Source organism: Scatophagus argus, chromosome 15, assembly GCF_020382885.2.
Source record: "Scatophagus argus isolate fScaArg1 chromosome 15, fScaArg1.pri, whole genome shotgun sequence".
Taxonomy (NCBI): Eukaryota; Metazoa; Chordata; class Actinopteri; family Scatophagidae; genus Scatophagus; species Scatophagus argus.
The window spans coordinates 1,332,762-1,359,557 of record NC_058507.1 but is presented as its reverse complement, the minus strand read 5'-3'; the positions used below and the strand labels follow the sequence as shown (position 1 = coordinate 1,359,557).

General features: G+C 45.0%; 2 protein-coding genes and 1 long non-coding RNA gene across 8 annotated transcripts in view; 2 read left to right on the top strand and 1 right to left on the bottom strand.

Annotated features, from left to right (window-relative positions):
- Positions 1 to 14,654, top strand: part of arhgap5 (Rho GTPase activating protein 5) — a 37,880-nt gene extending 23,226 nt beyond the window's left edge. For 3 of the 5 annotated variants that reach the window (XM_046412164.1, XM_046412163.1, XM_046412165.1), the window contains exons 4-7: positions 5,151 to 5,228; positions 9,071 to 9,202; positions 11,470 to 11,575; positions 12,769 to 14,654. In XM_046412164.1, coding sequence (XP_046268120.1) covers positions 5,151 to 5,228; positions 9,071 to 9,202; positions 11,470 to 11,575; positions 12,769 to 13,096 — 644 coding nt within the window. In that variant the 3' untranslated portion in view covers positions 13,097 to 14,654. Of the gene's footprint in view, positions 1 to 1,231; positions 1,266 to 1,566; positions 1,629 to 1,759; positions 1,890 to 5,150; positions 5,229 to 9,070; positions 9,203 to 11,469; positions 11,576 to 12,768 lie in introns of those variants that run through there. The other 2 variants (XM_046412168.1, XM_046412166.1) reach the window with 2 other exon arrangements.
- A 3,551-nt stretch (positions 14,655 to 18,205) lies between these two features.
- On the bottom strand, positions 18,206 to 19,571 carry LOC124071875. Its single transcript, XR_006845410.1, has 3 exons — positions 19,340 to 19,571; positions 18,571 to 19,243; positions 18,206 to 18,337 (listed from the first exon to the last, which is right to left on the bottom strand). It is a non-coding gene; the product is annotated as an uncharacterized LOC124071875 (long non-coding RNA).
- Positions 19,144 to 26,796, top strand: part of akap6 (A kinase (PRKA) anchor protein 6) — a 139,970-nt gene continuing 132,317 nt past the window's right edge. The window contains exons 1-2 of one of the 2 annotated variants that reach the window (XM_046412890.1): positions 19,144 to 19,283; positions 19,540 to 19,612. The gene's annotated coding sequence lies outside the window, so the exon portion shown is untranslated. Of the gene's footprint in view, positions 19,284 to 19,539; positions 19,613 to 20,456; positions 20,849 to 26,796 lie in introns of those variants that run through there. The other variant, XM_046412891.1, reaches the window with a different exon arrangement.

Sequence of the window (26,796 nt, the reverse complement as noted above, 5' to 3'; positions counted from 1 at the left end):
ACGCAGCGGCTCAGGCTGTGGGCAGTGGTTTGGTGCTGCCGGTTTGCAGTGTTTGGATGTTTGGATGTGATTTAAACACATACAGACCGACTGTGATACACAATACTACATGTGTCGCAAAGAAGCAAACAATTCTATTATGGTTCTACCATAGACTGGCACTAAGTGCACTTTATCTACCTCATTTTTGTATTTTATACAACTCTCTCTGCAGGAGAGTACAAGATGTTCCCAAATCTCAGCTTTTAATGCAGTCAGGATAACCCTGATGACGTGACTCGGGTTTCTTCCTCAGACTCCTTCAGTAGGCCCTAATGTCACACCCTGCCTGAGGGTTCGTGTTTCTGTTGGTGGTCTTACAGTCCGAGTGTTTGAGAAGCCAGTTTGACTTCTGAAATTACAGTAACGTGAGCTGTCATCTGTTGGAACTTCCTCTGTAGCTGCACTGCTGTCAGCGTCTGAGAGTGCCATGTTGAGAACCAGACTCACAGTCTTTTTCCACAAAGAGAAACTGGACGTTTGATGAAGTTGAGCTTTAGCTCCCGACTGCACAGATCTCAGACTGCAGCTGAGGGCCTGTTGTCTGCTGAGACTGTGTGTGTGTGGGTATGGATCTCGTTACCAAAGGTGCCCAGATATTAAATCATAGTCACACACACACACACTCTCACTCTCTCTCTCCTTGAAGCCGTTGTATTGATTTATATTGACCCATGGTTGTGTGGAGGACCGGTCATTAAATTAACACACCAGCAGAGAAAGTGATGACTCCACCAGACCACAGCTCAGTGTGTGTGTGTGTGTGTGTGTGTGTGTGTGTAAAATAAAAGGAAAGCGCTCACCTTAGGTCATTAGCTCCACACACACACACACGTGTACATACACACACACACACACACACACACACACACACTCTTTGCTCTCTCTCTGGAGGAGAATATCGGCAGCAGAATGACTTCCAGACCAGAAAGCTCAGCTCATTTCTCAGCCTGAGGATTGTGGGAAAAAGGTTGCGTTTGGGCTCCTCTGGGAAACCAAGCGCTTTTACCTTCACATTCATCTTCCTCAAAAGAGTCGGTGCATGTTAGCGTGTCATATCTCACATTTATAATGAGTAGGATAAGACCTGAACGTCCTGGATATGAGAAAGTGGAACATGCATGCTTGGATCTGTGGAAACGAAGTTAACTGACACTGGATCGTGTTTGTGATGTGTTTCTGTTCCTGTCAGGATACCGTGTGACATCATCACACTGCTGCCATAGGTACACCTGCATAATAAAAATCTTTGGTGCATTTAAATACACATCAAAGGGACAGTTCACTCGAAAGTCCAACACTTCACACATGTACTACCTCCAGAACCATATTTATTTTACTTTATCTTATTTTGTTTAACTTAATTCTATTTTATCTTATTTTGTTCTATTGTTATTTCATATGCTACTCATTCTTACGTTTTATGTATTCACCAACACTAAGACAAATTCCTAGTAATGTGAAACCTCTTCACTTACATGGCAATAAAGACAATTCTGATTCTGATGTGGGTTTCGTGTTTCACAGCTACAGTTTTTATCAACCATACAGGAGGAAGTAGTACAGCGGAGTCAACATTTGGTGCTGCAGTGAGTATTTGTGACAGCAGAGTGTGTGTGTGTGTCTGTGTGTGTGTGGGATTGAAATCAAAATAAACTGCAGAGTGTGTGTTGACGTGATGAAGGAACGACAGTGTGGCTTATTGATGTGTTTTTAATAGTTTTTGGAAAACCATGGAGCCGTGTGACACAGAGGAAGAAGAAGAAGAAATATCAGGCTTTGGAGAAGTTGCATCCAATAAGGACACAACACGATGTGATGTACTGAATTAAACGTTGCTGACTTGATGATTCTTGGATCTTGTTAAAAATGGTTTCCTGCTCCTGAGTAGAGTCTGTGGCTTCACAGCACCGCCGTGTAAACAGCTACTTTATCTTTAATCTGATTATCTCAGTGCTGTCGAGCCCATCGTGTCAACACCTTAAAGCCATTATCTTAATGGGAATAATGTGTTTAACTGTTGGGTGTTTGTGCTCAGCTTGTCTGTTTATAGAGCGACGTAAACAGCTCGGTTTGATGAGTCATTATCACACAGCTCAGCTCGGGGGTCACCTTCCACACTGATGCACATGTTGGTTTGACAAAAACAACGCTTTTATAGCGTTTTGATCTTTTTTTTTTGATGTGTGTGTCTGTGTTTGTTTATTTGTGGGCCTGTTCCTGCCACACAAAGTAAGAGTTAAAAATAGCTGGTGATTGACTTTCACTTATTGAACTGGTTTCCTGTTCCCTCCCACAGCAGATGGTTGACCTGACAAAAAAAATAGCCATGGCTATTGACCAGTGGACTGACTGACAGACAGACAGACAGACAGGTAGAGGGATGGACAGATGGGTAGAGGAAGAGGCTATGAAACCACTTTGGGATAAGATAGACAGAGATGAAGAGAGAGTGATGAGAGGAACTGTGATAGAGTATCTGTGTGTGTGTGTGTGTGTTTGCATCAGGATATTAGATCATATCACTACAGGCTTATCAGATTCCAACATGCAAACATGAGCTTCACTTCACTGAACTTCCTTCCCCTCAGGTGTGTGAGGTGTGTGTGTGTGTGTGTAAGTGAGAGACATCCTGCTCAGAGTCAGAAGTCCCCATGAGGACGCAGACATGAACAGGGTGGTGTTGGATGGGTCATTTTAAGGTCAGAGGTGAGTGAGTGATGCTGCATTTAGGGCACAGGGACGAATAGTAAAAGGGCATTTTAACAATGGGGAGATAGTAATGAAGAGAGGGGATTTGATAGAACAGAATCCAGCTGTGTTTTAAAGCGCAGCATTACAGATATCCAGGTTATCTTAGATTATCTTAGAAAATTAAAGAAAAATCTGCAAGAAGGACGGTAAAGGTAAGTCTCTGCAGATTTTTAGTTCTAAATAATTAATGTTGGTATAAATAGAAATTTTGGTCTGGCCTCAGTAAATACTGCAGGAAGAAAACAGTGCAGCTCATGTTCCAGTCTGAGCCATTTTCAGCTCATTCTCTGATCCCAGCCATTAAAATTCCACTGCAGGAATCTGCTTCTCGCTGGATGTTTTTGTGGTTTCAGTCCTCTGTGAAACATGAAACTCTGAAGCTTCGCTGCCAAGTTCATGTGCACTCACACACTCGCACACGCATTTGAACACGGCGTCGCTCGACTGTGTAATGTGTCTGATATCAGCGTGTCATCTGTGTGAGGGATGTTAACTGTGGAGTCGACTGTCGCTGCTCACCAGTACATCGATCTAAACATATTAAATACAAGCTGTGGGGACTTATTGAAGGCACTTTCACCTGCAGCCTGGAGGCTGAGCAGCAAAGGCTAACACACCCAGACATTGCTAAGAATTAAATAAAGCTAATGTTCTTTCTCGAGAAACAGAAATGAGTTGAGCATCTTTTCTCACACACCGCCCGTGTGTGTTTGTGTGTGTTTGATGAGGTTATGATCACACATTAAACCACACGTCAGCAGCGTGTGAGGAACATTTAATTAGCTGTTATTTAGTGTGAACACAAACAAACCTGCTTGTAAACTGCTCACTGAAGACGAATTCTGACATTTTGAATATGTTAAGTATGAGCCGCTCAGTAACTTCAAACACACACAGACACGTGCAGTATAAATATGTAAACTGTTTGTCTTTTACTGTGGCCCTTCATTCCTTTGTGTGCTCCTCGAGCGTCGAGTGGACACACAAAGACAAACACCCAGATATCAGTGAACACACACACACACACACTCGCTCCCGCAGTTACTCACACTTGACATGATTTACTTGAATCCATTAAACTTCAATTTGCATAATATTGTCTCTGCTTTAACAGCCTCTGCAAAGGAACACACACACACACACACACTGCAGTGTGGATGACCTTGCAGCAGTGTCAGAGTAGAAATGCAACCTGTATGGCTTGAGTGTCTGTGTGTGTGTTGTGTTCATCCCTGCAGCCAGAACACACATTATAGCCTAATTAAGACTCTCTGTCTCCATATGTGCTGGTCTGAGATGAGCCGTCAGGTGCCAGCTGGCTGTGATGTTTATGCTCAGAGACACTAACAAACGCTGCTCTCAGATCAGCCCAAGGCTCAAACACAAAATAAAACTTAGTTGATTTACTGTCGTCGTCGTTGTGCTCTGACCTGTTTCCTGTGTTGTGTATAAGTCATGGCTGGTATTGCTTCACAGCTTCATTGGGTCGAATTCTCAATAAATTTATCCATTCATGCTTGAAGCAAACCGCAGCTTTGTTTTGGACCAGATTCTGTTGTTGTCTGCCAACAAGAACTGAATTAACGAAGGGAGATGACAGTTTGCTCTGAACGCAGAAAAATGTGTCTGGTTCTCCAGTGAAACAATGCAGCGCAGCCTTACAGTTTCACAGTGTAATGAGTCGTAAACCCTGCATAATAACCTGTTTTGCAGTAAAAATTCAAATTTAGCAACCATTGATGGAAAGATGGAAAGTAGTTTACTGAAGAACTTTACGCAGGTACAGCCTGAGTATTTCTATTTTCTGCACTAATTTTTGAGGCTAATATTTTGCTTTTGATAACTGGTCACCCTGCATATTCAGATTATTAATACAAAACATAAATCTACTGTTATGAACAGTCAATCATTTTTTTGTAGCAATCTGACAAAAAAAAACACAAATCAACAATCAAAATGCTGAATATCAGCTCACACAATCGATCTGTCCTGAGCCAACACACCACTAACATCCTCATTACTTAAATCATTGCTGATCATCCAGTCACGGGCGGCACCATGGACCCAGAGGCTAACCAGGGAGGAAGCCAAAGTCAGCTGTGATAAACAAGCTGTTAAAACCTGCAAAGAGGCAGATCTGAGAAACTTCACATTCGTGACTTCAAAGATTTTAGCCTCAATCCAAAAAAAATTCTTTCTATGTGGTTTCAGAAAACCACGTTAGCAGTCCCTCAGCTATTGTCGGCCCATCTGTGTCGTTCCAGCTCGGTTTTTTGGGTAGCGCTGCTTAAATTCCTCACGAATGGAGTGCACGAATTGAGAGCTGTCACTGAAGCGAACGCTGTTTGTGTTTGCAGGTCTGACGACAGAAGGTCTGTATCGTGTCAGTGGGAACAAAACGGACCAGGACAACATCCAGAAACAGTTTGATCAAGGTGAGACACTCCTGCACGGACACACGCTCACAGCAGAGCCTCATAAATACACATTCATACACATTCAGCTACCTGCAAACCCGAAAGGCGGCAGCACATGTGGAACTGGAGCACGCTGGTGGTTCTCATTATTCTCACAGATTGTGAGTCTTCATCATTTTCCCCACGAACGTTTCAGAACTCAAACGTTTCCTCAGAAAACATGTTACCAATGGAGTAGCATTTGTGTGATGTGTGCAATAAGTTCAGCCCACAGAGAAAACCCATTCCAGGTCTGACCACGCAGCAGAGGCACTTAAAGAGAACCACATGCCCCCGTGGAGCAGAGTCGAACCTTCACATGAGGGCTGCTGGACTGCCAGACCGGCTGTTAGAATAAATAAAGTCACCGCAGGCAGAAATCAGCAGAACACGATCAGCAGTGTCAGTCGTTTTACCGCCAGGCGCTGAAAACATGCGCTGCTATTTCAGTCTCACATCGATTATCAACTGCGTTTACTCTTTGGTTACAGTTAATGACTGTTTGTATAGATCATCTCAGTTAGCTTGTGAACATGGAGAGTTTCTTCAGCAAACTGAACCACTGGTCTTTACATGATGACAGTATGTGTCCCAAAGGACAGAAACACGTTAAAATGCTTTACTTATAATTCTTGTTGTCGTGGTTTCTTCTGCGTCCCTTTAAGATAATTAACCATAAACCAGTACAGAAATTACGCCCCATTTTGCCAAAGCTCTGTGGACGTAAAGACTGGACAGCGAAGGACAAAGTCACCTTCTCTCTTGTGTCTGTGGTGGAGTTTCTGTCCACGCAGGGCCTCGTTAAGACCACACAGTGACGCTGTCTTAAAAAAAACCTGTAGAATGAAGAACAAATCTGACGCAGGACAAACACATTTCAGTCATGAAGAAGCACATAAAGAAGAGTAATTAAAAAAAACATCAGACTATTTTATTTCAGTCTTCATGCTGGTGAGTTTCTGTCTCCATTCAGTCATTTCAGGTGTGTTTTTCTTCTCCCCGAGGAAGTCTTTTTAATAAACATCAGGTGTCCCAGACATCTTAAATAGTAGGGGTGTGCAAAAATATTGTCATGGCAGTGTATCGCGATACTTCTTTTCACGATATACTACATCGATTTCTGACTCCAAAAATCAATTTTTAATAAAATAACATTAATTAAAAAAAACATTGTTTCGCGTTTCGTTCGATTCACGAACATCAGCCAAAAACAAGTACAACCTCCAGTCCTGTAGATGTCGCCGTATGGCTCGCAGCCTTGATGGGTAGTGGCAGTCTGGCGGTCACCAAGGGTGAGCTTTAGAGAAAGTCCAACATGGCTGAGACAGCAGAAAAGTTATCCAGATACTCAACTACAACGGCAGCAAGCCGTGGACAGAAGACAAACGACTCTTGATAGACTTAGACTTAGACCTTTATTTGTCATTTGGATTTTCATCGCAAACGAAATTTCGGTACCCCCAACAAACTTTCATCTTCATCTTCACGTTCTAAAAAAATTTCGGCATCGATAGTGCAGTTTATTTGCCAAGATTTGCTTCCTTATAGTGTGGTGGAAAACACAGGTTTCTGGAATATGGTCAACGCACTGGAACCGCGGTATGTCATCCCAACATGAAAGCACATTGCAAATCCTATACACTTTGTTTTTGATGTCAGTGTGTCCACTGGTTCAGTTCGTTCAGTTTGTGTAAGAGTAATATTTTTGTTGTCATGGCAACTACCTTCCAGATGTTTCTCAATATCATATTAAAATAAATTGAGTTATAAATTGAATTACTCTGAGTTATGTTGATTTAATTCGGTTTTGATAAGATGTAAGACTATCCAGATCGTACACAGCAGCTGGTAATTCAGCTCTGTTTTTACATTTTCACTGAACTATGTTGAATATTGCAATATATCGCAATAAATTCAGTATAGCAATATATCATGATAGTATCGTATTGTGACAGATGTATCGTGATATCGCCAAGTCCTTGCCAGTACCCACCCCTTTTAAATGGTCTGTGTTATTCACTGTAAGCGGCCCCCTCATGACTTGCCGTAGGCGTCTTTTCCTGGTTGTGTTTTTCTGTTTGGGCTGTGGCCCTGCGGTCCTTCTCCTCGCTGCAGCTCGGTCGTATGTGAAACGCACCATTACAGCCAATTAGCTCCTCTGTCAGTAAGAGAGGACGGTTGGCTGCCAGCAGCTCGCGTCTTCCACCAAATCAGCTGGACGTGTTTTTATGGAAATGAGTGAATATTGAATGTGTTTGCTCGGGGAGCAGCGTGGTCGCGCCAAACAGAGGAGGTCAGTTCGGGCTGAAGCAGCTTTTCTTGGTTGTCTATTAACAAACTCGTCTTTCCTCTTCGCACTCGTCCTTCCTCCTCAATGACTCTCCTCCTTTTCTTTCCTTTAAAAATATCTTTCCTCATTTTGTCTCCTTGCTCCTTCATCCCTACCCTCCTGTTGTGACCTCCTTTCATTTGTGCATTTCCTGTTGATCTTCTCTTGCCCCACTGCCTCCCCTCCTATCTCTTTATTTCCTTGAGAGTATTTCCTGTGTGTGTGTGTGTTGGCAGCCTTTCAGATTCAGTGTGACAGCTGTCGTGTTACCTCAGGGCTCTGTCCTCCTTCTCTCTCCCTCTTCTCCTCCCTCTTTCTCCTCCTTCCTGTCGTCATTTGGCCAGCATGTCAAAACAGGAAGTAATTTTTCCCCCCATCCTGTAGCCCTGCTAACTGAACGTTTAAATATGATTACTACAGCCTTTGTCTTTCCAACTGGAGCGACGGAGCCGGAGCTTCTCTCCCGTCTCGGCAGGACTAACAGAGCAGAAAAGTTGGTTGTTTGAACTGGACGTGTCTTCTGTCGGAGTGCTGAGACACTCGGGCCTCTGTGCCTCCAGACAGACCGATGATAAACCTCCGTTAGCTGCGATCAGAGAGGAGCTCTGTTCTCCTGCTCAGACACAAAGCTCAGCTGTGAGCCTCGCTGCACAAACACAAACACTCACCAGCTCTTTGATAGCAAGGACCCGGGAAAATCCCGTTCGAGGAGGGATCATCGAGGGTTATGAGAGCGCGGTCTGCGGTTTAACGTGGTCCTAACAGGGCTTCAGCTGGCTTAGGTGAAGACGGCTTCTGGGCTTTGGACTGCATTAGTTAATTATTGGATGATTCAAATGTTTTTGGTTAAGGAAAAGTCTATAGAGATCCACCACGTCATGATGTCCTGGATGGCGGAAAACATATATGTACAAAAATCAAATCAAATTGAGTATGTTCTTTGTTTCAGCTGTCTGAAAGGATTAGCAGATTCACACACATTGTGTTTTCATTACGTTTTACACAACGTCCTTAACTCCCTCTGGAAACACTGTTGTGAAAATAAGCTGTGTGTAATCTGCTCATTTTAACACAATGTCCTGATATTTCTTGGTGAGACAAAATGTACTAGTGATTATTAAAGTGTCAGTGACAGTGTTTTACATGTGCACCTAAAATGTGACATACGACACGCTGAGCTCACTCAGCTGAGAGAAATGATGAACGTGTTATTTTAATTTGAACTTTCTGAGTTTCCATTAATTATTCAGTGGAGACTCGAGCTCTGCACTTGATTTGATGTGTTTTAACAAAACAGACAGGTTCAGCTCTTCCGATAAACATCGTATTGTACATGAGCTAACATCAGTCTAAGCTGCTCCGCTCGGGTGGAGCTGCTGTCCGCCTGATGTGGAGGATGAAAGACCCGCATCCTGTAGCTTAAGGACAAGCTCGTAAATGTGCTGCTGGGGGGAGGAAAATCAAAACTGTTTCTCTCCGTCTGTCTTTGCAGATCACAGCATCGACTTTGTGGCGATGGATGTGGCAGTGAACGCCGCTGCCGGAGCACTGAAGGCTTTCTTTGCCGACCTGCCCGACCCGCTGATCCCCTACAACCTGCACCCAGAACTGGTGGAGGCTGCAAGTAAGAAGAAACGCCGACGCACACCCACACACACTCTGAGAGAGGGAGGTGGTGCTGGTTCTTCCTGTCTGGCCAATGAGACGCATGCAACAGGAACTCCTCTTCTTCTCTCGCGTCTCCCTCCTCTCTTCCCCTTCTTTTTTTTCTTCATCTTACTTTCACTTTCTGTCTCTGCCTCTTTTTTCCCAGCACATCTCCTCCTCCTCCTCCTCCTTTCTCTCTTTCCTCTTCTACTCTGTAATCACTAGACGAACTGTCTGATCTTTGACCTCCTCCTCGTCTGCTTGGCTTCAGACTTTTGTCTGCAGTTTTCAAATGTTTGCTCAGTCTCTGCTGGCTTGGATCTGGAACAACAGCAACCCCCACATTGCATCTCCATAACATTCATACAGAATGTGGCAGATTACCAAGATTGACACGTGGATTTTTTTGTTGGTAAATCTTTAAGTTCTTGAGTGACACTTGGTTTGCCGAATTTAGCTTTTCTAGTAGAGCTCAAGTCCTGAATTTGTCATTCATTTATTTACGTGTTCTCTTCAGTTTTTATTGTCAGTTGAGTCCTTCTGTGTCTGTTTTCTATTCTACTGCAGCGGCAGCCTCTTCTCCAAGCACAGAGATCATTAAATTTTAATCTAAACTCATCCTTTGTAGTTTTACCATTTTATTGAACCCATTGCATTGTGGGTACACAGTGTAGACAGTGGTGTGTTTTCCTGTCAAACTGATAAAAATATGATAAGAGGGGATTAAGCGGCTGATCTCTCTGTGTTATTTCTAGTTAACGGTGAGATATGGCAGCGTGGATTAATGACCTTTGACCTCTGGCAGCCATTAGCGGGTCAGAGGCTCCCATTGGCTCCTCATTATGATGACTGATTGTGTGCAGTGTGAATAAATAAGAGTGCTGTTAGGTGGACGGTTGTAAATTTTCATCTAAGATCTAAAATGCTTCCCTGCTGGTCCTGGAATGTCTGGCACATCCTGGAGAATATTCCAGACGGAGAAGGAAGTTCACAGTTGTGTTAACGTAGCTCTGTTGTGACAGTCCAAAGTTAGAAGCTCGTATTTCACATCTGCTCTTTAAATATGTAAGAAGGGAGTGGAGCGTTTCAGCGCTGGCGGGGAACTGATGGATTCTCATGGGAGGATGCAGAACATCGAGGAACTTCACAGCCTGTTTCATTCACAGGACCACAGGAGGAAGTGTTTCTGTTTGTTTGTTTGTTGTTGTTTTTGTTTGGCTGCCTACTGCTTGGCCATCAGCTTCAGGACCATCAGACAGCAGTTTCAGGACCATTTACATTTTGTTTTCTCACCTTTCACGCTGTGATTTGTCCGACTCGCTTGCAGCTGATGAAACTTTTTTTTGATCGCAGATTGAGTTTTTTTTTAAATATAATTTTGAAATTGTATTTTTTTATTGTTCAGTGCAGAAATAATTTCAGTTAGAGGCAGAGACCGATGAGACCGTTTGTGTTACAGTTGACTCAGCAGTCAGTAGAAAATGAAACAAGCAGATTTACATTTAGTCATTTATCCTGTAAACCAGTTTGTACTCATTTCATCTTCTCAAAGGAGGATCGGCTGCTTTCCTCCCTTTTAATTGTTCTTATCAGTGAGAACAAAAGGAATTGCCAGAGTCCAGTTGCCTGGGCCAAGTAAACTGATCGATCAAACATTTGCATTCTCCAGCTTCTTAAATGTCAAGATTTGCTGCTTTTCTTTGTCATACAAGACAGTAAATGAAGAGTCTTTGTGTTTGGACTGTTGGTTGGACAAAAGAAACAACTTGGAGACGTCACTTTGGGCTCTGGGAAACTGTGATGAGCATTTTTCAAAATATTTTGACATTTTGTAGACCAAATGATTAGGTAATTATGAAAATAGCAGGAGTTCATGAGAAGTTCTTTGTGTTTCATTTGTTAAGCTCGTTGGCTTCGCAGCAACAACAACTTTATTCAATCTGTTTGTTTTCTGAGTCTACAGAAACTGGTTTTGTTCTTAACCAGTGCAGATGTGATGCAGCCCAGTATCATCTCTGCCCACAAGCTTTAGTGCTGCTGCATGTGTGTGCGTGTGCGCGCGCGTGTGTGTGTGTGTGCGTGTGCTCCCAGCGTGGGAGCTGCTCTTGGCAGCATCTCAGCCTTTTGTTTTCTAGAGAGTACAATTTCTGTTCCCAGGAGAGAGTGTGTGTAAAATGTAAAACCCCTTCTGTCTTTTCTCCCTGTGTGTGTGTGTGTGTGTGTGTGTGTGTGTGTGTGTGTCAGAAATCGTGGATTACGTGGAGCGCCTGCAGGTCTTGCGAGAGATCGTGAAGAAGTTTCCTCCTGTCAACTACCAGGTCTTCAAATACATCATCACACACCTCAACAGGTGAGACACACACGCATCCAGCAGTCAGTGTGACGTTATCCCCGTGTGTGTGTGTGTGTGTGTGTGTGTGTGTGTGAACCAGCAGCAGCTGAGCGCCTCCACGTTCAGATGTACATATACCTGTGATGAAGGTGAACATGCTGTGGTCTGACGGGTTTCTACATCAGCACGTTCTGAGTGGTGGCAGCAGCTGAACTGTGCGTCTCTGAGACGCACTGAGAGAAGAATGTTGGCGTACAGCAAACCTGCCTGACCTGAGAGAGTTTGCACTCAGCTCAACTAAAATACGCCAACAAAGTCATGCGGTGCAGAGAACCTCTCAGTCTTGATAATGAATATTACATTTGCCTTCAGTGCTTTGTGTTTTCTCTTGATGAGAAAGGCAGAAACTCTGTTCTTGACTCATGAGACGTGAAAGTATTAAATAAAGTTAACTGACGGACGCCACAAAGTTGTTCTTGCGGTGTTTGATCTGCCTCTGGGTTGTGAAAACCTGTGAGCCCGATGGCCTGCTGTGGTGCTTGGTCTCGGTGTCTCGTGTTCGCTGACAGCTGTCATTAATTGAATGAACTAATCTCCAGCCTAATCGTGATGTCACACTTCATCAGTTATTGATTTAAAACACCAGTCAGCTGTTGGATCTGTCCTGTGAGCCGACGAGGCTGATGCTCCTGTGCAACGTCTCACTTTGAACAGTCACAGTACTTCACTGTACATTAGCTGTAAGCTGGTGAGCGAAGTACAACTGAACTCTGCTTAAGTATTAGCATTTTCTACTACTTTTCACTCCTGTTTGCATTGACTTGAAAATTGAGTTGGCTTTCTGTTTGAAGACACGAGGTGGGGAACATCTTCATAACCACATGCAGAGCAATCGTTTACGTTTTGTTATTCACGTGTTAAACGGTGAATACAACAAGTCCACATGATTTTTATGTGCTTGCATGTTAGCTGAGATCTTTCTGGAAACAAACGGCATCTGTTCATCCTTGTGGCTTTAATGTGCTCGGGTGAAGTGTGTGAAGAGTGAAGTGTTGATGATGGAACTCGATGAAAAAACAGGAAAACGCGTTAACGATGTGATTTGCTGCTTTGATCTCAAGACATGATGACATGATTAATGTCTTAAACCACCAAACTTGCCGCCTCGTGGCTCCTGGAGCAGCTAACCATTTCTCTGTTTCCTGCTGCAGGGTGAGCCAGCACAGTAAGACCACCCTGATGACGGCCGACAACTTGTCCATCTGCTTCTGGCCCACGCTGATGCGGCCCGACTTCGAGAACAAGGACACGCTGTCCACCACCAAGCTCAACCAGGCCGTCGTCGAGTCCTTCATCGTGCAGAGCGACTACTTCTTCCACGGCGGCGAGGTGGCCGAGAGCTCGAGCAGCGAGGGCACGCCGCCGCCGCACTGCCACAACATGGTGGAGGCTCTGCTGCCGCTGCAGCTGCCCCCGCCGCTGCAGCCGCAGCAGATCCAGCACACCCAGCACCCCCTGCACCCCGACCCACTGATCTAAGAGCCACGGGAGCATGCTGGGAAATGAGCGCACCGCCAGCTGCTTTTGGCCAACAGTCGCTTGGGGCTCGTCTTCTGCTCTATAAAACGCCGTCGGCTGTTGGGATAAAAAACGAAACTAACCCGGTTGGTGTATTTTGAAGAGCCAGCAGCTGTTGGTTGTCATGGACTTTGAAGTGAATGAGGTTTGGGCTTTAGAGACACATCGACCGCTTGTTGGATTAAACCTAATCTGTGAGATCTCACAATGTAAATCCAGGATGAGAGAATTACAATCGGACGTCAACTTTTGGAACCGACTGCTCCTTTCATGATGGAAGAGCGAAGAACTGATTTGAATTGGCACATAACGACGACACTAATCACTGAGCAGGGTTTGGACTCGGACTGCGGGGACTCTGGGACGCGTTCGGGCCTCCTCCTACCTTACCCCGATGGAATAGCACACTGGGAACCGACGTGGGCCCTCTGTAAACCTGTCCACCTTTTCCCTGCTCCCAGTCAAGAGAAAAGGGAAAATAAAAATATCAAACGACTGCACCTCAAAAATGAAACACCTGAGTGGTGTTCGCTGACTGGTTTTCTGGCTGAGTGGATTTCAGAGTATTCCTACAGATCTCCTCATATCAGCACAGGAAGACATTTCTCCTCTTCCTCCTCCTCCTCCTCCTCCTCCTTCTTCTTCTTCTTCTTCTTCTTCTGTTGCTCTTTGACCCAAAACCGGGTCAGCTACAGGAGGCGAGAGAGCGAACTTCACACCAGAGCTTTCCCTTCAGCACTGGACGTCAAACACAAACGGTGGAGAAGTTGTTGGTTATTTTCAGTCTTGGGGAGGTGTGGGCTCTGGTTTTAAATGCTGAAAAACATGACGCCTACCCACGATGTGAACTCTGAGCCCCTTAAAGGACAGCACATGGCACGGGTTGTGTCAGAAGGTCCCACATGCCAATTTCATGTCTGTTCGCGTACTTTATGTTTTTAATCATTTGGACTGTTTTAGTTCTTTTTTTTCTAAATATTTTTTTGTATTGTTTGTGTGTGTGCGTGTGTGTTGTGTGATCTGTGTGAGCTGACCTGTGGTCTGTTTCACAGCCAGTTTGTACCTTCCCTGCAGAGGATTCAGGAGGGAAAAGCAGAACGAAACACGTGGACCGACGGACCGTCCGTACGACAGAATCAGACTTTATGGACTTCACTCCAAACCTTCAGCTCAACGGTCTCGTCTCTTTCGAGCCTCTAACTCTTAATGCAACGACTGATGTCTCTCGTGAAGGGACGACCCTCCACTCCTCCGACCCCACCTGACCCGACCCCTCTATGATGGCACATGAGTGAGGAAACCACTACGCCGCGATGCATCCTCGTTGGCTTTTGAAGAGGCGTCTTCCGTGTTCGATGACTTCTTTGGCTTTGTGGAGGACGCTTCCCTCTTCTGTCATTTTTCGTTCTGTTCTGCTGGTTCGTTGGAAAACTAAAACTTGCATGTCTGTTTTGCCACTTAGTGAAAGAAAATGAACTCATAGATTTAAAAGATGAAATGAAACACTTTGAAACGCTAACGGGGCATCGTTTTATCTGAAGCTTTTCGGTTTAAGGAGAACATTTCCACAGAAAAAACTTTCTTTTCTGTCATGCGAGAAATCAGCTCTTCTTAATATCATATTTTTGGTCATATGTTGAATAATTTTCCCAAAATAGAGGAAAGAAGTATATATAAGTATATATATACATATATATATATATATATATATAAATTTATCAGCAGCGGAGGTTGCTGATTTAGTGGAATACCACGGGGTACTGGACTGTGTAATCTGTCAGAAGCTATAATCATATTTCTTTGTGGTTCTGATGGTGTAAGTGAAACCCATCTCTTTTCCTGATGGTGTGTGTGAGTGTGTGTGTGTGTGTGTGTGTGTGTGTGTGTGTGTGTGTGTGTGTGTGTGTGTGTGTGTGTGTGTGTGTGTGTGTGTGTGTGTGTGTGTGAAGAGGGGACGAGGTTCGACAACACATCGGTAGGTTTTAATTCCACTTTGGAGGAGAAAACATCCCTCATCGCTTGCTTCAGCGACGGCACTTTGAGGCACAAAAGGTCAACATGGAGGTCGGTTCAGAGACCCTGAACACGTTCGTTGGCCTGAGCTTCACTTTGTTTCTATCGTGTGTGTGTGTGTGTGCGTGCGCGGACACACACTCGTCCCTGACCCGCTTTATCGCAGTTCTGCAGGTTTTTCCAGAATCTTGCAAGCCCTTGTGTTCCTGTCTGGATGAAAACATTCGGTCTGCTGCTCGATAACAAAGACGTGGAAAGTATTAAAAGTACTTGTAGTTACATCCAACGTTGATGTACTTTACTGCAGTATTTCCATTCCATGCAACTTTATTGTCTTCTCCACTGCATTTCAGAAGAATGTGCTTTTATTTTAACTACATTTAGGTCGTTGCTTGTACTTTGAGGGTTTTTGTTAGTACTGGAGGATGCTGTGAGTGGCAGTTTGCCCGGGAAAAACCCTGCTGATTCGGTACTCGTCGCGGGGATCATCGATTAATTTAGCACACTTTTAATCAGTTAATTTCAGGTTATGGCCAGCAGTGTCCCTCCTGAGAGTCTTTTAATCAGGACACAGCAGGTCAGCTACAAAATGTGTCCACAAACAATTCAGCAAACACACAGTAAAGTTTTCACACATTAGTTAAGAACTCGTATTTATTTGGTTTAAACTGGAGATTTTCTTTAGAAGGAATTCTTTTTATCTTTTAACAGTACAACATTACGAAACGCTGTCCAGGTTATGTCCTCAAGCTCCGGCGAGATGTCTGCTTCACGTGCTGAAGAGGCTGTCGGGAGTCTGAAAACACCTGCAAGTTCTTCACTGACTGTCTGGGTCCTTGGGGCTCGTTAGGGATTCACCTTTCAGAGCAGATCCTGAGCTCCGGCACCGGGTCGCACCGGGTCGGAACAGAATATTTAATGAGCCAAAGTTTCCCTCCGACCGTTTTCAGTGAAACACGAGTGAACCCCGCTGAGAAGCTCCGCTGCGTGTCTGCATTCCTCAGTTCACCGTCATGTTCTGATGGATCGGCGGTAAAATCCGGAAGCCCCTCCGGAAGCTGTTTGATCGATGCTTCCTGGTCCGGTGCAGAACAAACAGCAAAACAACTCTGTGATCTCGTCATTTTTAGCCAAAATGTTTCCAGGCTTTTCCCGGGCTTGCGATGAAAGGCAGCGATGGGGGATGAATCCAGTTTTGCCAGAATGTCGAGTGGGGTGTGTCCCGTTTTAGACGTGTGTCTCCTGTGTCCTTGCCGGTCCCTGCTCGGCAGATGGCTCTCGGTTAAAAAGATTTTCCTTTTTTGTTTTGTTCAGGTCTTTAACGGTTTTAACCCACAAAACTCCCACGAGCGCTGACATTATGTAGTCTGCAGAAATTTGACTTATTCTGATTAAATGAACAAAAACATTGGACATTTGCTGGTTCCAGCTCATCAGGGCTCATTTTTTGTTGTTTTATGTTCTTTGAAATATTTTAAAGGTTTCACATTTTTGATCGGACAAATCAAGGTATGTGAGGACGTTAGCCTGGAAGAAATTGTGAATAAAATTGTGGTCCCATTTTTGACAACTAAAAAAGCTAGTTTTTTGTTCTGAATAATCACAACACGAGAGGTCACAAACTTCAAAGGGCAGAAAAGTAGTGAAGCCAACGAGCCCACGTAGATGATAGTTTTTGATTTTAATTTGAGTAGAAGGTCGTCCTGAAGGAAAGAAGCTGAGCCAAACGCCTGCGGCCACAAATCTGATTTAGTGAACTTTAAAGGGCACTTTGGAGGGGACATGCTGTCTGGAATGGGACTAATGAGACACAATCTTGCGCAGAGATGTGAATGAGAGGGTGATGGGTGTGTTAAGGGGATAAATATTCCGAATGGAACGTAGCCAAGAGCCCATTTCATGGCTGTTAGACGTGGGACTGAGGACGTTGAAGGGCAGGAGTGGAGCAGAGCCAGCAGCGTCCTGATGTCCAAGTTCAAGTGTTCGGGTGGGGGTTCAGCAGCTGCTAGATAATACAAGTTTAAGCCGTTCGTCTGTAGTTTTTCATCAACCAATCAACTGTTCGTTTTTGTTTTGTTTCTTTTTAATCATTTTGTCGATAAGATCTGCTCTCATCCCGGTGTACAAACCAGCTGACTTCTAACGCCATCCGCTGTGTATCATAGTAAATAAAAATGATTTTCAGAAATGAAAAACTCTAAAACAAGTTTTGTTTTCTGTTTTCTCTCCATAATGTTTCCAAATAAAGTTTCTTTTTTTCCAGAGCTGCAGCGAGTTGGTTTCTTTCATTTATTTTTAGGGGTTTATAAATATTTATTTATAATTTGTTATTAAACCAAAAGGACTCCAAAGCAAAGCGTTAATGTGTGAGCACCAGTTTAATGTTTTAACTTTTTGTGGTGAAACTAAACAAAATCACATACTGTTGGTAAGTTTAATTGGTAAAGATCCATCATATTTAATCAACTAATCACATTTTGTTAGCAAATTCTTATTCTGTAATAAAAGTAATAACTAACTTCATCAGTCAAATTAACACAGTGGAGTAAAAAGTACAATATTGCCTCCTGAAATGTCGTGTAAAAGTAGCCATAAATTAAACTAATCAAACTGTAAAAGCTTCACAACTATACAGAAGTACTTAACTAATGGTACTTTTCACCGCTGCTGGTACTAGCTTAGTAGTATTAGTAGTAATACAGTGTGGTGTAATGTCTGTATATGAAAAGTATTATTATAGTGTTTAATTATTACTTTTACACCAACAGCTCAGGCCTGCATCCACTCAGGTGTTGAGAGGGTAAAGTGCTCCACCTGGTGGTCAAAACTCTGAACTGCACAGAACAGAAGCACAGCAGGTGGACGACGAGGACTAAAGTTTTACTTGGACAACATGACTGTTGTTCAGAGTGGAGATCAAATGAAAGGACGGGAGAGGAGAAGCAAACACGCCTACTGCCCACTGCTTTTGAAAAGTAAAATAAATAAATGGAATTATAAATGACAGTTTTGCCAAATACCTGGACTTTATATAGAAATGCATTTTTGTTCATGTACTGTTCCTATCTGTGTGTAAGCTACGTGCGTGAACACAGACTCCACAGCAAGCCAAACTCGTTTTCAACGAGCCAGGAAGCGAGCGCCTTGCTCCTTTTATTTTCCAGTGTAGCAGGTGAAAAGCGAGTAAAACTGAAATAAACAAATACAGAAAAACTTAGGAGCCTGACATTACCGTCTCACACAAGCAACAGTAACGTTAGCCTATTACTAGTATGACTAGCAAGTATCGCTTAGCTTAGCAAGAAACGAACGTTAACAACGTAACGTAGCTACTACTCATGTTCGGGTGTAAACATTACGAACTATGCTCATAAGGCTTATTTCTACACAAGTACAAAATGCACATCACTACTAACACTTACAGACATTGCTGCCATGGGTGTGTGTGGAGTACAAAACTTGAAGAGCGAAATATCAGGAACATCACATTACTGACAGTGATAGCAACTGAAGTACTGCGGGAATCTTACATTCATCACGTTACATTACGTTCAGACCGGAGGCTCATGGGAACACTCAGATGTAAACAGAAACGTCATTCAAAATAAAAGCTCATCCTTTACCTTACAACATACTGGTCTCTTTTCTTTTGCAATAAACAGTATATCATAAAGGATCAAAGTTGTAGAAAAACACCATTTAAATACATATTTCCTTTTCTTTATATTTCAACCTGAGGACAGAACAGTTCCTATGATTAGTTATGGTTGTGTTTTATTCGTCTCTAAATTTACACACGATGAAACACAAAAAATAAAAAACAAACAAACAGAATATTGTACTTCACTAAACATTTTGACGTTATTGGGAAAAAAGATTTATAAAAGTTAATATTTTAGAATTTTTAAGTATTTTAGACTGGCAGCGGGTGCGGGGGGTTGGGCCCCCGCGATGTTGGCTCCATGTTTACGGCCATACAGCTAACACCATCCAGCAGCTTCTGGGGGACCTCGTGGTACACGGTGGACTCCGTCTTCGTCTTCCTGGTCCGTTATTGTCCATAACCAAACTGTTAGGACCTGCTGGACTGTGGAGCTGAGGACAGACCGCTGAAACAGGAGATGAAAGCTTCAAGGTTGGTGTTTTCATCAACTAAACTTTACACAAAGTCATAAAAATAAGGAGGCTCACCTGACAAACTCACTGGGAGTTACTGACGACCCGCAGTACTGCAAATACTGCAGTGCAGTAAATATCGAACATGAGAGTTTCTGATGGATGAATTCATTCACTCTGAGGCAGCTTTGATCGATCATGAATTTTTACATGTGGTGACGCTTTGACTCCACAGGTGAATCTCATCACCTGGACGGCGGCCTGCTTCTCTCCAGGTGCGCCTGTTGAACGCGCCGACCGACGTCACAGCTCGCAGGGGAAAAGTCTACGATCAGAAACGTCATCCAGGTGAGTCAGACAGCAGTCAGTGAGTTTCCCGTAACGTGTCAGCAGATGGCGCTGTGGATTAGTTAGTTCTGCAGGTAAACAGCACCTGCTTTTACTTTGACTGTTGCTTAATTAATCCCGAAACACTTCGGATTTTGTGCTTTTTTTGTGCTGTTGGCAGATTCTTGATTTCCTAAATTGCTATTTCATAACTAAACCAAATGTTTATACTGGTTGTGTTCTGAATTTTGTTTATGATGCAGTTAAATGCAGTGTCAAATTCAACTGTTTTTCATTCAGCCTGATATAAAATGCATGTCATTTTAGGCCAGAATCGCAGCCGCAGGGTATTTTTTATAATCTACTTACTGACAAAACTAAATAACAAAGAAAAGCAGCAAATGGTGTCGGCCGAAAAGCTGGAAGAAACTTGACATTTGACTGAAACGATTAATCGATTCTCACAAAATTTGGTGATTAATTTTCTTTCTGTTGTACTGACTGATCAGCTGTTATTATGAATGTGCCATCACAGATTATTTAGAAAACTAAATAAATGAACAATTTCGTCTTGGTCTTATAAATGACATAATTCATTACAACACCCTGATAAATAAATGAATTAAAATAAAGTGTTGGCACACTTCACCTTCAGTGTGGATGAATGGAAGGCGGCTCCTCTTCCTCCTGCACTTCCAGGAGTCACCACTCGGGGGCGCCGGCGGCTCCCTGTCATCCCTGTGCAGTGTTTTCTCCTCGGGCGCAGAAAAAGAGAGAGCAGCTGCTTCTCACACCACAGCCTTTGCTCTGTCATCCTCCCATCCTCCCATCCTCCCCTCCTCCCTCAGGAAGGGGAGCACCACGCCCTGTCAGCCAATCAGAGCGCAGCTCCACCTTCTCCATCACATCATCTGAGTTTCCAAGGTAACAGGGCACCCCGCGCTCTCTCTCCCTCTCCTTCTGTTTCCATACTGAAAGGTGCCGCATCATCACCATCATCCCTCCCATCCCTCCGTCCCACACTGAGCTGGTGGCTACTTTAGCTTTAGCCTCACCTCTGCTAGCACCATCTCCTCCCCCTCTCTCTCCCTCTCCCTCCCTCTCTCTCTCTCTCTCTCTGCAGTGCCACAACATCAAAGGCACCTCCCTCCCTCCCTCGTTCCCCCTCTCCTTCCCCATCTCTCTCTCTCTGCATCGTCCAGCATCCAACATTCAGGAAGAAACGATGGACTAGAGGAGAAGAAGCCGAGAGATGTGGTACGTACTGCTGAAGCTGCTGTGTGTGTGTGTGTGTGTGTGTGTGTGTGTGTTAACAGCCTAATCCTTCCTGGAATGCTGATTTAATGGGCTGTCTGACGCTGCCGCCACCACAGTGATGCGGGGAGGCGGAGAGGAGCGGAGGGAGGTGACTCCCAGTGTCTCTGAGCTTTTGTTATGGAGGCCTGCTCTGCAGAGCAGCTCGCCGTGCCTGCTGCATACAGGAAGAGGCCCACAGCTCCGCTCTCGGTTCCCGGTCTGCTGCCCTGCTTTGTGCCGGGCTGCGTTCACTCTCCCTCTCTCACCTCAGACTCTTCCTGTGTGTGAGCCAAGCCTTTCTGATCAGAGTTTAGTTTTTCTGACCTCATCTCCGCCTTGTTTTCTCTCAGAGTTCAGATTTTGAGGAGGCGAGGATGAGTGAAGTTTCAGTGCCAGTTTGTGTGATTGTGTTTAAACATCTGCAGGTGACCTCAGTGAAGACAGGAAGTCAGCTGTGGCAGGGAGGGTCGCGACACTGTCAGTCAGGATTCATGTGGTTTGAAGCTTGAACAGAGAGAAGTTCAGACCCTGCCCACGCTCTAACCTCCACACACCTGACAGGTAGACGTTTCTCCCGGCAGACATTTTGACTTGTCATGGCGGGAGACGCCGTGAGGCCGGACTGGAACTAAATGCCTCCTGCGCTTTTCGTGTTTGAGGTCCACTGTGTCGTAAGACAGGTGTGACCGTCGGGCTGTCGGTGTCTGAGTGTTCAACATTCATGATTCAGTCGAATGAGTTCAGAGCGCCGATTCCAGCGGCCTCAGAAGTAAACAAACATGGAGGCGAACCGTCGTCCTCGGCTGGTTGTTGTTGTTGTTGTTGTTGTTGTTGTGGGTCGTCTCACACAAGACATTCAAGACTCGTACTGCTGCTTTGTTTTCTTTTCTGCTGTTCTGCACACCAACCAGTTCGCTCTCATTGTTTCATCGCGGTTCCCTTCAGTTGGAAATATCAGACATGTTTGATGTTGAGGGGACTGCGAGCCGGTCGGAGGCTTTAAGCTGTCACACTGCGGGGTTATTCAGCTTCGATTCAGGATCAGGAAGACATCGAGACCCGACATTCGCCCGGTAGTCGAGACTTGTAAACAAGTTTGTGTTATTTGCCATCCTTTTGTTCTGTTTTTGAGGTTTAAAAGCCTTGTGTCGAAGTGAATCCTTCTGATGCTGGACGGTCGATCCCATTTGCGTCTCCTCCCTCAGCTCAGAGGAAGCGAGTGAACGCAGCAGCTCTGGGACGGTACTTCCTGTGTTGACTCGGTGTAAAAATCAAGTTTATTTGTAAAGCTCTCAGAGACGCGTCCCGTTTGTCCAGTTTGTTTGCTTGTTTACCCGATTCTCTGCTGCAGCAGAGGAGGACGAAGAGGAGGAGGAGGAGGAGGAGGAGGTCATCGTGACCCACAGAGCTACAGCAGGCACACCTGTGGGGGAGTGTGGAGGGGAGTTTCCCATGGAGGCTGGGTGGGGCAGGTTCCACCTAATGAGCTTGATGGGATTAAATCTGAAACGGAGGAAGGAAAGCGATGACAGCGAGCACCGATGGGGTTCGCGGCTGGACGTTCAGTGAGCTGCAGCTGGTGTGGTGGACACGGCGATGCTGCCAGACAGTCAGAGCTCCACCCGAGGGTCAAGCTGCTCCACCTGCCTCAGCTTTGTAACGTAGTTTTCTGGCAGGGAGGAGGAAGAATCCTTCCTTACGGGGAAGTCGTCAGCCAGCAGGCGATGCTGCGAATGAATCAGGCACGTTTTTCCGCCTCAGCTCGCCTCAGCTCGCCACAGCTCGCCACAGCTCTGTGGTTGGAGCCGCCAGGTTGATCGTCCCTTTCTCATAAATGAAACGTCTCAGGACGTGTTGGGGGAATTTGGTCCACTCGGACTCAGAGATGAACCAATCAGAATTTGGTAGTCAAAGTCAGAGCGAGCTCACGAAAGACGCCTTCAGCCCCAGACTTTAATGGGACGCAGCCCACTGCTGTAACTTTACTGTGATATTTTCTTTTTGTGTACTTTCTACTTTCACTCCACTTCACTTTTACTGCACTACATTTATCAGACAAATGTAGTTACTTTGCAAATGTTCTCACGTAAAACATGAAAATGTTAGTTGAAAGCTGCTTTGATCATCTTCATCTTTTATGGCTTCAGCTTCCTGAATATGAAGATTTACGGCTTTTCCCTCTGAAGGTTTGTGCTGTGAAACTGAGTGTTGGACAAAGTAATCAGCAGCTGCAGTTGAAGGGGACACAGGAGACACTTTACTGCAGTACTTTGAGTACTTCAAGTTTCCTGACAAACCAATACTTACAAACATACTCACAAGTGCTTTTTTATTTTTACACTGTGGTATTAGTACTTTTACTGAAGTAAAGGATGTGAGTACTTCCTGCAGCCTTCTTTACTGACACAGGGACACCTTAGATTTGGCTAACAGGTCTCAGTCCAGATGGACGGACTCCCTCAGGAGCTTCTGCTGTTTACCGAAGTCACGTTCGTTTGCAAAGCACTAAATGAACACATCTGTTCAACTTCAGACAAACGATTGTGAATGTAGCTTGTTGTGTTGTTTGTGCAGAGCAGGTGTTTGTATCCTAAAACAATCCTTCATTTCTGTTTGAGGCTAATTTGAATGGATTCTCTAAAGGCGTGAAAAGCTGCAGTTTGCTGTCTGTAAACACAGCGAGCGACTCTCACCCTCAGCTCGCGTTGTCCAGGCAGCGTCTCTGCAGGCTCATCAGTGAGGACGGACGCCGGTTTTCGTGTCTCACTCTGTGCCTTGATGTTTTGAGGAAGCTCCTGCATGTTGTGTCTTTAAGAGCCAACCTGCTGGATCAGGCTGCAGCCTCTGTGTCTCCACAGTTTGTCCCTGCAGAGCCTCCACCCTGCAGTCCCATCAGGGACGGCACACTGAGGAGAGGCTGATGATCTGCCGTGGTGATACAGGAAGGTTCATCATGTCCTCCTCACATCCTCACAATGTCCTCATCACGTCCTCACCACACCCTCATCACATCCTCACCACGTCCTCCTCACATCCTCACAATGTCCTCATCATGTCCTCATCATGTCCTCATCACGTCCTCACCACACCCTCATCACATCCTCACCACGTCCTCCTCACGTCCTCACCACACCACATCCTCACCATGTCCTCATCACACCACATCCTCACCACGTCCTCCTCACGTCCTCACCACACCACATCCTCACCATGTCCTCATCACACCACATCCTCACAATGTCCTCATCATGTCCTCATCACGTCCTCACCACACCCTCATCACATCCTCACCACGTCCTCCTCACATCCTCACCACGTCCTCCTCACGTCCTCACCACACCACATCCTCACCATGTCCTCCTCACGTCCTCACCACACCACATCCTCACCATGTCCTCATCACACCACATCCTCACAATGTCCTCATCATGTCCTCATCACGTCCTCACCACACCCTCATCACATCCTCACCACGTCCTCCTCACATCCTCACCACGTCCTCCTCACGTCCTCACGTCCTCACCACACCACATCCTCACCATGTCCTCCTCACGTCCTCACCATGTCCTCCTCACATCCTCACCACATCCTGACCATGTCCTCACCACGCCCTCATCACATCCTCATCACATCCTCACCACGTCCTCACCACACCCTCATCACATCCTCACCACGTCCTCACCACGTCCTCACCACGCCCTCCTCATGTCCTCACCACACCCTCATCACATCCTCACCACGTCCTCACCACGTCCTCACCATGTCCTCCTCACGTCTTTCTCATGTCCTCACCATGTCCTCCTCACGTCCTCACCATGTCCTCACCATGTCCTCACCACGTCCTCATCACACCTGCCTGTCTCAACATTCATGATACCACAGATTAAAAATCCTTGAATCTAATTACTCTGGCAGCAATAGTCAAACTAAAAGGCTTTTAATGGCAACATTCAGCTTGAATTGACTGTAGTTCCTCGTCCTCCTTTGGGACGGAAATGCTGGACGAGAACCGCTGAGACCTGACACCCACTAAGAGTTCCTAAACGAACTCCAGGAGGAGAAGTTTTGTCATCATCAGTGGTCGGTTTGTCCAACTGGTGTCCAAATAGTGAAACATGTTGTCCCAAAGTGACTCCTTCACAGAGTTTGTTCAGTCCAACCAACAGTCCAAAGCTTCACATCCAGCACACGTTTCCTCGACTGGTCGACTAACAGTTTCATAAACCGTGTGGTGATTTGTTTTAGAAACCCTCGTCTGTTTTGAGTATGTTTTATTTTTAATTTGTAAAGTGAGCAGAGTTTGACAGATGTCATGGAGTATGTAAAACATAACGTTATGTACACCATTCACTCTGTGTGTGTGTGTGTGTGTGAGACGTTCAGGGCCATTCAGAGAACTGCTGGAGTCCCACACAGTTTGTGTTTAGGTTCCACTTCCTGCTCATCTAAATCCACTTTCTGATGAACCCGCTTGGTGCAGTGACTGAACATGAACTGGCTGACTTGGTGACGTGTGTGTGAACTGTGTTGTGTGTTTGCAGCCCACACACAGGATTCATCTGCTGCATTAAAGCTGCTGTGCTGTGGACAGCCGGATGACCAGAGACCTCAGGGAGTCTGATGGAAACCGGCCTCTTTGTTAGCTTAGCATGCTGTTAGCATAGGTTGATCTCAGTCCTTCTGTTGCAGGCGAAATGCGTTTGCAGTGTGTTGTTGAGTTGTATTGACTGGACGCTCCACGATGATTCTGGTTTGGGTGTGACAACTGATCGGACCCTGCTGGACCAGGTTTGGCCCGTTTGGGGCAGTTGGTGATGTTGTTAGCTTAGCTTGATTAGCCCACGTTGTCATAAGCTTCGCTCGTCGTTAGCGGTCCGTGCTTTAGTCGTAGTTGTGGATGAATAAAGTGTTGATGAGTGGAGACGAGCAGATGAGGTGTTTTTATTTCCATGGTTTAGAAGAAGTCAATGTTTCACTGTCTTCATCACTTTCATCGAGCTGTTTTACTCTTCACAGAATTAGTTCCTGTCCTCATCTTTGTTCTCCATCCTGTTTTCTTTTACTCTCTTTTCCCTCATGTGACTTTCCTGTCCTTTTGCTCTTCATTTCCTCTTCCCGGTCTCAGCTAGCCAGTCCTCCTCCTCCTCCTCCTCCTCCTCCTCCTCCTCCTTCTCCTGCTCCTCGTTCTCTTCCTCCTCTTCCTCGTTCTCCTCCTCCTCCTCCTCCTGCTCGTTCTCCTCCTCCTGCTCCTCCTCCTCCTCGTTCTCTTCCTCCTCTTCCTCGTTCTCCTCCTCCTCCTCCTCCTCTTCGCTCTCTGTATCGATAACATCAGCTCGGAGCTCGGGGTGCGGCCGCGGATGCTCAGTCCTGAGTTTCTGTTTCTGACTGTCTCTCAGATCCACACAGAAATAAACGATTAAACGAATAAACGAATAAATTTAATTCACCACATTTCTTCTTTATTATTGTTAAGAATTCATTTAATTGAAGTTCAACACCACAAACAGCTTTGTTTTTATTTAGTTTTATGTTTACATGTGACACAACAACATGTAAGAGCAAGAATTAAGCCTCGCGAGGAAACGTAAAACCCCCACACAGTTCAATAAATAAGTAAACAAATAAATAAGTCAAAAAGCGATCAATCGGTAAGGGTTTTATTGCATCCAGCACTGACTTTAAAAATTAAAACAAAAGCAAACAAAATAAAGAAATTAGAAAATTTGTGTCTTTTCCAGAGTAATACACTCGACTTCCTGATTGCTCTGTGCGTGTGTGTGTGTGTGTGTGTGTGTGTGTGTGTGTGTCTCCGTTAGCCGGCTGATGAATGATGAAAATAGATCTCATCACACTGTTTTCACTGTGTTATTGCAAGGCATTCTGGGATATGAAGGAAAACCTGCTACTTG